Source organism: Heloderma suspectum, chromosome 4, assembly GCF_057233095.1.
Source record: "Heloderma suspectum isolate Gila_16-S chromosome 4, 16-S_ref, whole genome shotgun sequence".
NCBI classification, from domain to species: domain Eukaryota; kingdom Metazoa; phylum Chordata; class Lepidosauria; order Squamata; family Helodermatidae; genus Heloderma; species Heloderma suspectum.
This window is the reverse complement of record NC_139461.1, coordinates 157,740,207-157,755,120: the sequence shown is the minus strand read 5'-3', so window position 1 is coordinate 157,755,120 and position 14,914 is coordinate 157,740,207. Positions and strand designations below refer to the sequence as shown.

The 14,914-nt window shown below is 43.4% G+C and overlaps 1 protein-coding gene and 1 long non-coding RNA gene across 6 annotated transcripts in view; one reads left to right on the top strand and one right to left on the bottom strand.

Moving 5' to 3' along the window:
• Positions 1-601: 601 nt before the first annotated feature.
• Positions 602-6,031, top strand: LOC146347556 (uncharacterized). Its single transcript, XR_014789885.1, has 3 exons — positions 602-852; positions 3,590-3,738; positions 5,021-6,031. It is a non-coding gene; the product is annotated as an uncharacterized LOC146347556 (long non-coding RNA).
• A 3,274-nt stretch (positions 6,032-9,305) lies between these two features.
• LOC146347555 (protocadherin alpha-C2-like) overlaps positions 9,306-14,914 on the bottom strand; it is a 202,114-nt gene continuing 196,505 nt past the window's right edge. For 3 of the 5 annotated variants that reach the window (XM_084850919.1, XM_084850918.1, XM_084850917.1), the window contains exons 4-5: positions 11,662-11,763; positions 9,306-11,224 (exon numbers count right to left, since the gene is read on the bottom strand). In XM_084850919.1, coding sequence (XP_084707045.1) covers positions 11,184-11,224; positions 11,662-11,763 — 143 coding nt within the window. In that variant the 3' untranslated portion in view covers positions 9,306-11,183. Of the gene's footprint in view, positions 11,764-14,914 lie in introns of all 5 variants that reach the window. The other 2 variants (XM_084850916.1, XR_014790333.1) reach the window with 2 other exon arrangements.

Here is a 14,914-nt window from a genome sequence, read left to right as displayed (position 1 = left end):
GGTGGAATTAGAAAGGATTAAACTGGAAAAAGAGAAAATGTTGAGGGAGGATAAAAGGAGAATGGCTCTAAAATGGTTGGCATTCCCCCTAGACTAGAGCGTGAAACTGTGCATTTTTTAAAAAAAATGTGTAATTTTGAATTGCTTTTTCTCTGAAATTTGTGCAATTTTTGAATGCGAGCACATTCGAGAATTTGCAACGTTTTCAGAGAACACATTTTCCTGTTCATGCTCGCATTTGGAGTTGCAAACAGTGCATACTCGACAGTTTTGTGAGTGCAAACAAAATTCTCATACATCCCTACACATGCACAGAACACTGTGTGCAACTTCCCCATAGGAATTCATGCAGCTGTGCGTACTGAACAGCATCATGGACAGGCAATTTATTCCAAGGAAGGTCCTCCTGTGCCTTCCTGAAACCATGCATAAGCTTGACTTCCATTGAACCCCCTGTATGTGGCTCTTATCATTTTCCTAGGAGAAGCTTGTGCACTGCACTAGCAGCTGAGGAAGAATGACCTTGTGGATGCTTGCAGGGGATGCAGAGTCTGCATTGGAATGGATGGATGCTGTGTGCCTGGCAGCTGGTACTTGGCTTGGCGTCAATGAAGGGAGGGATCTACGGATTCCTACAGGGCAGCTCTGTACATTTCTCTGTGCATGAAGGCCATGTGGGATTGTATCAGAGGCAGAGCTCTGTTCATATCATAATAACAGAGTCTGGTGGCCCCTTAAAGGCACAAAATTTAAAGGCCTAAGGACTACAGAAGTAAGGGGAAAGAATGTTCTGGATCCATCGGCCAAAGGAACAAGAGCCACTGGTTGCTATTCAAGCAGGAACACCAGCAAGTATTCACCACCTTATTCTGCCCTTGGAAAACTGACCTCCCCTCCCTTTCCCCTCCACTGCCCTTCCCTTGCGTGTCTTGTGATTTTAGTTTTGTAAGCCTGATGGCCAGGCCTGTCTCTCTTTGTTGTTGATGTGTGCTGCCTTGGGAGACAGTAATAGTCTGAAAAGCAGGATACAAACGCAGCAAATTAATAACCTTTCATAGAGTGGAATCCACTTCATTAGGTGCATGTTGTACAACAGACTTCAGTTGTTATATCTATTTCTATACATGGGTAGATATTGAAATAAAATGAATTGTAAATAGTGGAGCCAAAAAACAATGAAATGCAAGAAGTACAGTACATCTGTGACATTTCTATGCCCATCTCAGATGTTCACAAGATACACAATAGCTCCATAATTAGTGATAACACAGTCTTCCTAGGCTTGCTGTGCTACCCTGATCAATACATAGCTAACAGCCCTCAGTAATAATGCATCATGTATAACTCCATGTGTTTTCTTTACTGCAGGGGCCTCAACCATCATACACAGTGTGATGAGTTACTAGGTAGTTCTTTACTTTCTTTGCGTTTGCAAGGCAAAAGCTCGTATGTTTACTGTTGCTGAAGTCGGTCTTATATCTGGCAGAACAGCAAACAATCCTATTCCCCAGACTGGCCTGGAAGGTCTGGCCAGGACCAAGCTTTGCGGGCAGGGCCAGAGGAAGAGATGAGGCGATGTGCTGTGAGGATGCACGCCACACCAGCCTCCAGAAAGGGGGAGGAGCCGTACCTTATTTAAGGCAGCTCCGCCCCTGCTCCAGCCTCTTTGCCGGAGGTAGCCAGCAGTAGAACATCTGTTCATGCTCCTCACCTGTGCTTTTCCTGGCAGTTCGGAGCACCATCGGTGGGGGGGTTCCTCAGTTGAGCGTGGGTGGGGTGCATGTGGCAGCTAGCTGCACAAAGACTTTGGGCCAACTTTTGTGACCATCCTGGTGAGCGCAGCTGCTCCTTTGCCCAGGGCCTTCCCTTCCTCTTGGGTTGGATTAGGCCTTGCTCAGGAGATTGCTGCACTGCCTTTGGCCTGCCTAGGTGTTCTAATAGGTGTGCCTTAATTAGGTCAAGTGGGGGAAGGAGGGTGGGCCCTGCTATCAGTATCCTAGGCCTATGGCTAGGGCTGCTGGAGGCTATCCTGGCCTAGCATGTAGGTGAGCTACTAATCTGTGCGACCTGACTAGGCCTGATTTCCACACAGTACCCATTTATGAACGGTAGGCCTGTGCATATACTGGCTTATTTAGCCCACCCGCTTTTTTTCAGTTTTTCAAATCCTTTGTGAAGAGAAACCCTGGTCGGGATTCCTGGGACTCGATTTCCATTAGTTGGGCTCAGCCACTTCGCCACCATCCAGAAGTTGGGCAAATGGCGCTTGATGTGGAATCACTTCCTTCCCATGCTTGGCCGGTTTTGTTCTGGGGGATTGCCCCCATATGTTCTAGTTGGAACATTCTAATTGGGTACCATTCATGACACCCATGTGGAAATGACCTTGGTGCTTCAGGCCTGTGCTGATTTCAAGTACATCTGACACCTGTGGTGTGGCATCCAGATACTATGGTCGAACATTCTTCACTGCCGGTTTGGTGGGGTGAAGGTAATCCTGTCTTGACCAGTAGATACCCCTGAGTGTGCTCAGATGTGAATTTTCAGCCCTAGCTGAGGACTTGGGTGTTCCTTTGGCCTAGGAAAAGACTGAGGACCCTCAGGAGGTCCTTACCTTTTAACGTATTGCGATGGATTCCCTCCAGCCGGCTTCTGGTGGATAAGCTACAGTCTCTTAAGGGGTGCATTGAGTTTGGGTTGTTGTTGTTCAGTCGTTCAGTCGTGTCCGACTCTTCATGACCCCATGGACCATAGCACGCCAGACCTTCCTGTCCTGCACTCTCTCCCGGAGCGTGCTCAAGCCCATATTCATTGCATCAGTGATGCTATCTAGCCATCTCATCCTCTGCTGTCCCCTTCTCCTTTTGCCCTCAGTCTTTCCCAGCATCCCTTAGGGAGCTTCAGGAACTTGTAGGTCACCTTAATTTTGCATGAAAGGTGGTCGCCCGCAGGCGGGCCTTTCCATGACATCTTTGTGACACCATGAAGGGCTTGCGGAGGCCTCACCATTGTGTTAGGGTCACTGAAGGTATCCATGATGACCTAGCAGTTTGGGAGGAATTTCTGGATGAATATAACAGGATATCATTTTGGCAACAGCACTTGCTTATTGAGGCCAAACTCCAGGTTCATTCAGACAGCTCTGACTTTCAGAGTTATCTTCTGGGACCATTGGTGTGCTCAGAGATGTCCTGAGGAATGGGCAAAACAAAGCTCACCGAGGATCTTACTTTTCTGGAATTTTTCCCAATAATTGTTGCCATTTGGCTGTGGTCAGATGCCCTTGCTAATCTGTCTGTTTATTTCTGGTGTAATAATCATGCCACAGTCCATATTATTAGCTCCCTTAAATCCAGGAACCTTAGGACCATGATGTTAGTTAAGGCTTTTACGCTTAGGTGCCTGCACTCCAATATCCTTTTTCTGGCATGCCATAAAGGCATCACTGATGCACTGTCGCATGATCAGATTTGGTTGCTCCAGGTTTTGGCCCCTTGGGCCAGAAGACTCCCAGATCTGATGCCACTGGTGCTGTGAGATGTTGGAGGATTGTAGCTGAGAAGGCCATTTTATTTTCCATCACACCTAGTACCTGTTTGAGTTATTCCAGAATGGATAAGATGTTCTCCACATTCGGAATGGCAGATGACCTTCCTCAGTCCTGGCTCATCCTCGTGGAACCCATCATGCAATGTTGTGTCCAGCTTCACCAAGGGCATGCCATTAGAGCACTTCGAGGTAAGCTTTCAGGTCTTGCTTTCTTATCCAAGGCTTGTGGGGTGCCTGACACACCACTGGATTTTAGGGTGAGAAGGCTGGAAGGGTGGGCTAGACACTATCTCCCTACTAAGGATCCCCATGTCCCGATCTCACCCGAGATATTACTGGGTCTTCTGGACCAGTCATACTGTGTCTGTAATACTGCTGTGCTGAATCCTGCGCCCTATTTTCGGGAACTTTTTCTTTCCCCGTGAAAGAGGCATTGTTTTTTCTGCCTCTTTTGCAGGGAGGGGGAGAATTTTGGAAAATTTTCTCCTTCGGGAGGGGGACAGGGTTTTCACAAAACTTTTTTAAGTGTAGGGGATTCTTGAGGGGGTCTGCTTTCTATTTTTTATTGTTTTTTTAAAAAAACACCCCCTGTACTTGCAGAAGCCCAGGACTCTTCTCCAGCCAGGAGTGCTTCCTGAATGCCTATTGGAGAGGGTGAGGTCACATGGTCTCCTGGGAGTTCAGAAAGAACTGCCAGGCTGGAGAAGAGCCCTGGGCTCCTGCAAGTGCAAGGGGTGTTTTAAAAAAAATAGAAAGAAGGCTCTTCCCTGCACTTAAAAATGTATGTGGAAACCCTGTCCCTCTCCCCAAGGAGAAAATTCTCCAAAATTGTCACCTCTCCCAGCCTCTTTTGCCAGCGTTTTCATTTTGCCCCCACCCCCCACAAAATGCTGAAAATGAAAGTCGGCACAGCACTAGTCTGTAATTCTCCTTCTGTGGGGGCATTATTCCAAGCTGCTGTCCTGTGCTTTCTTTGGGGCACTGAGGGTAGGTGAAGTACTGGTATGCTCCAAAGGGACACATCAGGTGGAGCCTTGGAGAGATGTGATGTCACGTTCAATTACTCTTCCATCTTGGGTCACCTTCATACCTCCAAGACTGATCAAAGGGGTATGGGCCAATTGATCATCTTATCCATTTCCCCCAGATTAGAAGTATGTCCCACTAGGGCTTTGCCTAGAGACCTTAATCTGAGAGGTGACATGCCAGGCACTGTATTCCGGCATCTGTCTGGTTTCCCATTTACCCAGTTAGGGTTTTGGTTGTCTCTAAAAGGGCCCTTCATTGTCTGGGTTTGGATCACCTGAAATTTGGGATGCAGTCCTACAGGATAGGGGCTGCCTCTGCAGCTCATGTTACAGGCATCAATGATAAGGGAATCAAGGCCATTGGGCAGCAGCAGTCTGCAGCCTTTTGTGGCCCTTGCAGGATGGTGCATATTGATTTCTTTCTTATTTTATTTCTTTGGCAGATTGGAAGAGAGTGGCACATGTGAGAGTCCTTTACAGCCACAGTATGGTTTTCTGGGCAGGTCACAGAGTATCAAGAATAACCCTGAGGATGCAGCTTGGACTCTGTTGTTTTGCCACCATCCAGAAGTTGGGCAAATGGAACAGCTTCCTTCCCACACTTGGCCAGTTGTGTTCTGGGGGATTGCCCCCATATGCTCTAGTTGTCCATTTGGGTGGAAATGACCTGGGTGTCATGAATGGCAAAGCCTTGGTGCTTCAGGCCCATGCTGATTTTGAGTACATCTGACACCTGCAGCATAGCATCCAGATGCTTTGGTCTAACATTATTCCCCGCCAAGTTTGGCAGGGCGAGAGTAATCCAAAGTGTCTTGACCAGGCCACCCTCCATATCCAGATAGGGGTGGCCTAAGAGCAAAGAGTGGGAAATTATACTCAGGGTGGGGTTACAGCTCTCCTGATTCAACATCAGGCTAGTTGCTGGGAGCAATTAGCTTAGCTGTCCCCGCACATTTAAATAAATGTGGCCCTTTAGTTCATTTTCTGTCTCTCGTCTCTTATTTACCCATCTCTGGCTACAAGAGGGGCTGCGTGTCCAGGGGGCCATTAAGAAAACAATCTATATGAGCAGCTGTGCTGCCTCCAGTGTGGAAGATGAATGCTTTCAATATGACTTATGGAATATGCATGACCTTCGTTAGTAGATAAAAAGTCAGATGGACCAATTCTTTCTTCTGGTCCACAGGAGCAAAGGGATCATAAGAGGGGTCAAACCATTTTATTACACTTCCAAATGATATTGGGTTTAGAAACAACATGAGGTCAATATTATTGCTAGCGTCGGTTTAGAATTCATAAGCTTGTTCAATTTCCGTTTGAACTTTGGCCAAATGGCAATGGTTCCTACAATTTGATTACATAGTATATGGAGATAATTATTTTATTTATATCTAAGCATTCAGACATGATTATCTTTTTGTGTTGTTCAGTGGAATAAAAATAGGTGATGGCACAATTTTCAGCTGTGGCCATTCTCTGTTGTCATGTTTATTGAACTGGAATTGGCAAATAACAGAATTATATGCAGAGGAGGTCTTTTGTGCAATAATATTAGCACCAGCAAGATTTCAGTTCATACTTGTCATTGGAATAATCATCTGATTGTAGATTTCTATGTTTAATATTTTTTTGTAAGAATGTTTATAGAAGTAACTATATATGCACAGTTTTCTAATCGGCACCACTATATTTGGGTATAATGGTCTGAGTATTAGATAAAATTGGGGAAGTTCCAGGTTTGAATCCCCACTCAGCCATGAATCTCAAAGGCTGACCTTAGGCCAGTCCCTATCTCATCCTAACCTACTTCAAAAGGTTGTTGTGAGGATAAAATTTGGGAAGGAAAACCATATACGCTGCCTTGAGCCCCTTGGAAGAAAGGTGAAATAGTAAATAAAATAAAAATAAATGCCATCCACGAGGTTCTAATGGATATAGTTAAAGTGATTCATCTTCCTGTTCCTCAGCAACATCAAGAGCTGTGCTACAAATACATCTAGGCCCAAACCACTGCATGCTGCATGAAGATAAATGCATAATTATTATTTTACAGGATCTCTGCAATGGTTGCATGGAAGCTACTGCTGTGTGACAGAAAAAGGAGTTGAACTGAATGCTCCAGCAAAGATGTAGTTCTAGAAGTTCACAGTGCTAATGGTATTGCTTCTTTAGGTCTGGAAGAAAGAAGGTATAGGTAAGGTCCATAATTTCCAAAATGTATAATACAGTGATGTTTGTTGTAAATAAACCAAATTAGCATACAAAAATACTTTTATCATATCAATAAACTGATTCTTTACTTGCCTGTGTTACCTTGTCTCAAAAAACAACACTTGCCTGTGTTACCTTGTCTCAAAATTAATTATTAGCTAGAAGCCACACTACTCCCTCAACAGCTAAAAAGTGGATAGACAGTTGACAGTTTACACACACACACAGAGGATTTCACGTATCCGATCTGGAAAAATGAATCATAGTTATTCCATTTCTAAAGATCATCAGAATAATTTTGTAGTTGCCTGATATGCTCTAAAATGAATCAGGATGAAGTTTCATCATACAGTTATGGCAAAGATATAATTGAAAATGTTGTAACAGAAGGTTCTTATTACAACAGCGAGGCATCTTGCAGTAACCAACATAAGCTGGTGACAGTAATTTTTGAAAGATCTAAGTCTTAGAGAGCAATTCTATGGAGATAGGATTTTTCCATTTCCCCACCATGAGCTCGTAGACAGTGCTATGAGTGCATAGCCGGGAAAACATGCTCCCCATCCCTCCCCCACCCCCTTGTTGTTGGGGTGGAGAGAACCGCACTGTTGCCACCTCTGTGCTCATAACACGGAGTGGTGAAAACAGGATGTTCCTTGGGGTGGGGATGGGAGGAGAGCACGGAAGCTGTTTTAGACAGCTTCCTATGTGGTCTCCAGCCCCATTCCTGCCCCCTCCCAGAAAACGTTCATCCAAGGCAAAGTGCAGGGTGGCTGCAGCACAGAGGGAATCCTCTCCTCTGCGCTGCTTCTGCCCTGCATTGGATAGGTGGTTGCCCCTGACTTCCAGGGAGGTTGGAGGAGCCCATCTATCTCTATAGGATGGCGCCCTTATTCACCAATTCAAAAAAAAGTCCTTAGAAATATATCCTATGGAGCTGTATGGAACTTTTTTCCAATCGCTTAGAATAAACATGGCAGGCTGCAGTTTCAAAACTACCTGCATCCAAGCAGCCCCATTAGTTTCAGTGAGATTATTCAAATTCAATCTTTTGAGAAATACAACTTTAGTGAGAAAATTAAGACATAGGGTGCTTTTAGACAAGGCTTTTATAATATAATTATTCTGCTTTAGTCATGGAATTTTATGAGAGACCAGACGTTGCTGCCTTCAACTTGTAACTCTCCCATGTATTCTCATGTATTCCCATCGCTTTTCCCATCTTTTTTTCTTTCCATAAAAATCCATTAAGACGAAATAGCTTCAGTGTCTTTTGATAGGTAGCACTCAGAGCCTTCCATCCAGAAGCAGCCATTGTTATTACAAATAACTTGAATTCTCAGCAAATTTGAGATCATAATAACCATTCCACAAAGATCCCAGATGTTCTTTTTGATTGAAGATTAGAGTGAGCATCAAAACGTTAAGGACATCTGTACCTTACAGAGTTTGCATTTACAGGACACTTTGAGCTATAACCTAGTATCCAAGAGATGCACATATACCATTTCCCCGATTTCCTCTTTCAGCAGCTGCTCTTGACACTCTTCCAGAGGTCACACGGGAGACTCCTTGAACTTTGAGAAGCAGCTTTTTGGGTAGCATAGTGGATGAGGATGCAGTGGAAAGCGGGGCCCGTAGAAGGCTGGATCAGTGGAAGCGTCCCCCTTTGGCATACCCTCCAACACTGCATAGATGAAAGTTGCATGCACTCTGTTTCCACACCCAATATCACTGTCTGAATGCCTCCTAACACACACACACACACACACACACACACACACACACACACACACTTACTTACTTTTCTGCTGGTAAAACCAGACATAATAGTTTTTTTAAAAAAAGATAAATGCTTAATTTCACAATCAATCTAGTTATAATTATTATAATTACTTTTAACTCAAAACACATTAAGCAATCCAGAACTCCCCCCCCCTTCCCTGAATAGGCGTGTCTCTACTCCACTCCCTTTAGAGTTACAGCCCAAAGTGGATGGCTCACAGCTAAATGTGTACAAGATGGCAGACCTACGCTCTAGTGCAGGGAGAGGCAATGTGGTGCCTGCCAGCGCATCTTACTCTGCCCACTTCTTTTTAATTAACACATTTTCTTACCAGCAGCGGCGATTGATCTGAAATAGGTTTCTGTTGGAGCTGAAAACTGTGCGTTCAAAGGAGTTGCTTAGTGTGTTCTGGCTCAGCCCCCACCTCCACATTGTATTCAATCTTACTTGTCCTTTGCCACACCTCCCATGGCAGCCATTTTGTGTTGGTGCCCAGGACAGTTTCTCAAACTGCCAAATGTGCCCACGACCCAAATAGGTTGCCTATCCCTGCTCTAGAGACTGGGGAGCAGGAGGGCTGAAACCATAAGAACTGCAAGTCTAATACAATTTTCAAAAAGGCATCCCCCCAAACCTCCTCCAAAGGCAAAATCAGAAGAAATTGGGGAAATAGTTTACTAAGAAGATGGAGTAAATCTGGGACCATCACTGGTAGATAGGGACAACTGAAATAGATGCTTTGGATCCCAGCTTTATTCTGTGGAGAAGAACATGGTTAAATCATTTTATATCATTCCTTCATACACCATATGCTATTTAATACACATAATGGTTTGCATCCAGTACAGGTTCCTGCCCATATATCAGCTGTGCATTTATCTGGAGGCAAAAGGTCTTTACTTCATAACCTCCCACCTCTGAAATAATATCCTGTGATTTACTGATTTCTTGATTTAAGAAAGATATTTTACTTGTGTTTCAATTCATACACAAAAACTGGTAACTAACAGTGCTTAAAAATATCAACACTACTCCACTTGTTCACAAGCATACAAAATAATAATAATGGATTTACATTCAACAGTAAAGCTTAATGTCCACGCTAGGTAACAGCTCCATTGACATTCACATACACAAGCACAGAATAAATATTTCAGGATACTTATAAGAGCATATAGCATACATACAGTACTTGAGCTTTACAGAATGAGTGGTAGTTGTAGGGTCAGAAATGGACAAACTCACAGAAAAGTCAAACTAAAACCCAAGGAGGTTATGTGGGAGGTAATAACACCAAGACACTGCACAGAGCGAGCAGGCTCTAAGATCTGCTTGTGAGAAAAGGTTTGCTTCAGCTTCCTCTGATGAAAATTTGTCTACAGATGTTGTGTGCCCAAAGTGCAGAATAAGTAATGCAAAAAGAGAAAGATAAAATCTTGTGTTTCTTAATGCATGCAAGAGGCAGACTCCCCCACCCCACCCCCAAACCAGTGACCTGACAGAATGAAGCTGTGACTGGCAGGTATAATACAGATGTTTCAGGCAAATTTTTCTAAAGCACTTCAATAGCAGCAATTATATTTTCTAATGGCTGTAAATTTACTTCGGTTTGGGTTAAAGGACATAATATTTCTTGTTTGTTTACAGGTATATTCCCTTTATAAAGATATCAAATCACAAATACCACAGATAAGGTTTCTTTTTTTGTCCTTACTTTTGCATATGTGTTATGGAAAATACTCTGACCTTTTCAGAGACATTATGTGCAAAAGAATGTTAAATAGAGTGGAAACAAGGACATAAAGGAAACATCACAGTCAGTTACATTCCTGAGATGTCAGCCCTTCCTTCCCTTGTTAAACTCTGAGGGCATGTCTGCACAGTGGTTTCAAAAAAGGCATCAGATGTGCCGTGGACGGACATCCAACTCCCTGCAGTACACACACGCCAAGGTCTGTGTTGTAGGACCAGTTCTGTCTACACAGCCAGATACAAGATGTGAGCAAGGGAATCCCCACTCCCGAAGTTCCTGCTGAGGGTTTTTTGTTTTAAAGAGAGAAAGATTTCCCACATTCCTTGTTCAGCACTATAGCACTGAGCCAAAGAGTGTGGGAGGCTGCCATGCAGACGTTCCCTGAGGGACATCCTTGCTAGGAGAACAAAGGCCTTATTGTGGCAATATGGCCAATGGCTTGGAAGAAGATATACTTCATGGTATACAAGTTGTCTGAGTGAGTATTCCTTTTTACTGGAGTGTGTATATAAAATATATAAAAGCTCCAGCATACTACACACTAGATCTGATTATGAAAAAATCTAATCGCAAATTTTAAGATAGTTCCCCAGGCCACAACAGCATTGCACATACTTTCACAAAGAACTTCATTTGCTCATGTTTTACAAGCTCTTGCATCATATTTATCTGATCTTGCATCACCTAGCCAATAATCAGCACACAGAAGTTTCCAATCAGATACAGGGTGCACAATACCAAAAACGATTAACTTCCCTCCCTCCCCGCCCCTATAAGTGGCGCCAGGACAGGATCACAGGAACCACAATGCAAAGAGTCCAACCTCGCACTGGCTGTATTGTGAAGAGTCTCCTTTTCAGCGTAGGAGAAAAGAAACTTGTGTCTGCTTTTTAGATTCTGAAAACAAGCCAGAGTGGAGAAAAAGAGTTAACACCAGGCTTAATAAAGCTTTCAAGACAAAACCTGTTAAGCAATCTAAACAGACATTGTGAATTCCCTGCGGATTTGGAAGTCTTGCACATACAGGAAATTGGTTAACAGTAGGAAGAAGTTGGGAGTTGCTACATAGGAGAGATCTTCCGAGATTACAAAAATTGGCTAAGTAGATTGTTCAGTATAAACCCCTCACTGGTCACTGTTGTCAGTGGTGCTGTTGCCCTTTTCTTTTTTCTCCTGAGCCTTGTTTCCCTTCTTCTTTTTCTTCTTTTTCTTCGTCTCTTCCTTCTTGCCAAAGGTTATGAAGTCACTTTTGTCAGTTTGGCTGTTTGGTGGATCCTGACGAATGGAGATGATTGCAGGAGATCCCGGGATAATAAATTTGTCTGGCAACTCACCGGGACCAGGCTGCTTGGAGTTGCCAGGTCCATATTTAAAGGTCCAGCTGTTGCTATTCACGCCAGCTCCTACTGGAGGGGACACCTCACCAGCCTCAGGGTCTGGAAAAAGTCAGAGCAGACATTGAAATCCTGTGGCACTGGCATTACATGTGGTCAGCCTGCAGTACCATGCCCTTGGGATCCTCTCAAATAAAGATAAAAACTACGCCACAGCTACACACAGATTCCTCCACAGAGGGGGTTTGCCATCCCCAGTTTAAAGAGAATTTTTATACTGCTTCATGCTTATTTAAAAACCCTGGAAAATGAAGAGTCAGGGGATTGCAAACTGGAATGCCAAGTGATGGCTATAGATGCTAACATGGTTTGGGGATGACAACATGTCAGTGAATGGCATAGGTGAAAAAGATAGTATCCTTTTTATCATACTACATCTTCACAACTGGAATATTACACAAATATTTTGGAAAGCCTCTCTGTCTCCAAGGACTTATAGATATGTAACCAAGGGCACAATCCTATGCACGCTGAGACAGAAAGAATACTGGGAGCTATAGGACTTCTTTCTGTCTCAACATGCATAGGATTGTGCCCTTAATGCAATATTTAATGTACTTTAACTTCATGCATCTGTCAAAATGGGCTCTAATCCTTGAACACTTATGTCAAACTAGTTTTGTTTTTGTTATTTATTTATTTATTTATTTATTTATTTATTTATTTATTTATTTCTCAGCCGCCTCTCAGGGCAGAAGCCCTCTCAAGGCAGCTTACAGCAATAAAATGCATAAAAACAATAAAAGCCAATAATAAAACCAGCAACAATATTAACATGACATAATTTTATGTCATACCCAGTATTCCTCACGAACTTTAATGCTGCTCTCTCTGAAAGAGCTGTACTTTTAAAATGTGGAAGTTTGAAAAAGGAAAGTGCAACCACCTGCCCTAGTGCAGAAAGATCCTTTGGCAGACACAGAATAAAACAGCAGGCTGGTTCACCCGCTATTAGGATAATTAGCTGACACATCACTCTTGGCAAGATAAATCAGCCTCCTTCATGGCACCAAGACACCTTTCTCAGGTGATCTCCATGTCATGGAAGGTGCTTCAGTGCAGCTCCTTCTGCACCATGAAGGAACCGTCAGAAGCTCAAAGCCAAATGGATGTAGTTTTTCTCCAAACCAGCCCTACCTCTCCCATAAACCAATGCAATGCTGCCGTCACGTCATAAGGAGCCTTCCCATGTGGTCCAGGGCTTCTTCTGTTACCTTTGTGGCCCAGGAAGGTGCTGAGCTGCAGCACCCCTCATACTACAAAGGTAACGCCAGATGGGGCACCTAAGGCCAGAGCTAGGCTGGTGAGCACAAAGGCAACGTTATCCACAATATCTTTATTCCATTACTTAAACCTTTTGCAACATCCTCTTCTCAGCTTTGGGAGAATAATGTAATCGTTCCACCCAAGCCCCTTCTGAGTTCAAGGACAGAGATGTCTGTAGAGGGCCTTAGGTTTTGAGGGTTGGGGTAGTGATCTTGCTCTAATGGCCAAAACCGGTATGTTTATTTATTCATTTAAAACATTTCTATCCTGTCCTATATCATTAAGATTTCAGGGCGGCATAAAGATAAAATCAGTTTAAACAGTATAAAACAAATAATTTCAGCATCTAAAAACATATTAAACTATTAAACAAGCTAATACCAGTTGAAATCTAAAACAATAAAAAAAGTTAAAACAATGTGCTAGGGCTAAAAAAGCCATGTTTTTTATCAAAGCCTTTGAGGGCTAAATGCATTCCCTAGCATATGGTCAATATCGAAATCAGATTGATTATGTCCTTTGCAGCCAAAGATGGAGAAGCTCCATACAGTCAGTAAAAACAAGACCTGGAGCTGACTGTGGCTCAGATCATGAGCTGCTTCTTGCAAAATTTCGGCTTAAATTGAAGAACATCGGGAAAACCACTAAACCGTTCAGGTATGACCTAAATCATATCCCTGATGAATATACAGTGGAGGTGAGGAATAGATTTCAGGGATTAGACCTGATAGACAGAGTGCCTGAGGAACTATGGACGGAGGTCCGTAACATTGTTCAGGAGGCAGCAACTCAATCCATCCCAAAGAAAAAGAAATGCAAGAAAGCAAAGTGGCTGTCTGATGAGGCTTCACAAGTAGCTCACGAAAGAAGGGAAGCGAAAAGCAAGGGAGAAAGGGGAAGATATACCCAACTAAATGCAGAGTTCCAGAGAATAGCAAGGAGAGACAAGAAGGCCTTCTTAAATGAACAATGCAAAGAAATTGAGGAAAACAACACAATGGGAAAGACTAGAGATCTCTTCAAGAAAATTGGAGATCTCAAGGGAACGTTTTGTGCAAAGACGGGCATGATAAAGGACAAAGAAGGCAGGGACCTAACAGAAGCAGATGAGATTAAGAAGAGGTGGCAAGAATACACAGAAGATCTATACAGGAAAGATCTGAATGTCCCTGATAGCCATGATAGTGCGGTCACTGAACTTGAGCCAGACATCCTAGAGACTGAAGTCAAGTGGGCCTTAGGAAGCATTAGTAACAAGTTAGCGGAGATGACAGTATTCCAGCCGAGCTATTTAAAATCCTAAAAGATGATGCTGTTAAAGTGCTGCATTCAATATGCCAACAAATCTGGAACACTCAACAGTGGCCACAAGACTGGAAAAGGTCAGTTTACATTCCAATTCCAAAGAAGGGCAACGCCAAAGAGTGTTCAAACTACCGCACAATTGCGCTCATTTCACATGCCAGCAAGGTGATGCTCAAAATCCTACAAGCTAGGCTTCAGTAGTATGAGAACTGAGAACTACCGGAAGTACAAGCTGGGTTTAGAAGAGGCAGAGGAACTAGAGATCAAATCGCCAACATTCGCTGCATCATGGAGAAAGCAAGAGAATTCCAGAAAAACGTCTATTTCTGCTTCATTGACTACGCTAAAGCCTTTGATTGTGTGGATCACAACAAACTGTGGCAAATTCTGAAAGTGATGGGAGTATCAGACCACCTTACCTGTCTCCTGAGAAACCTGTACGAGGGTCAAGAAGCAACAGTAAGAACCAGAGATGGAACAACCGAGTGGTTCAAAATTGGGAAAGGAGGACGACAAGGCTGCATATTGTCACCCTGCTTATTTAACTTATATGCAGAGTACATCATGAGAAATGCCGGGTTGGATGAATCAGAGGTCGGAATTAAGATTGCTGGGAGAATTA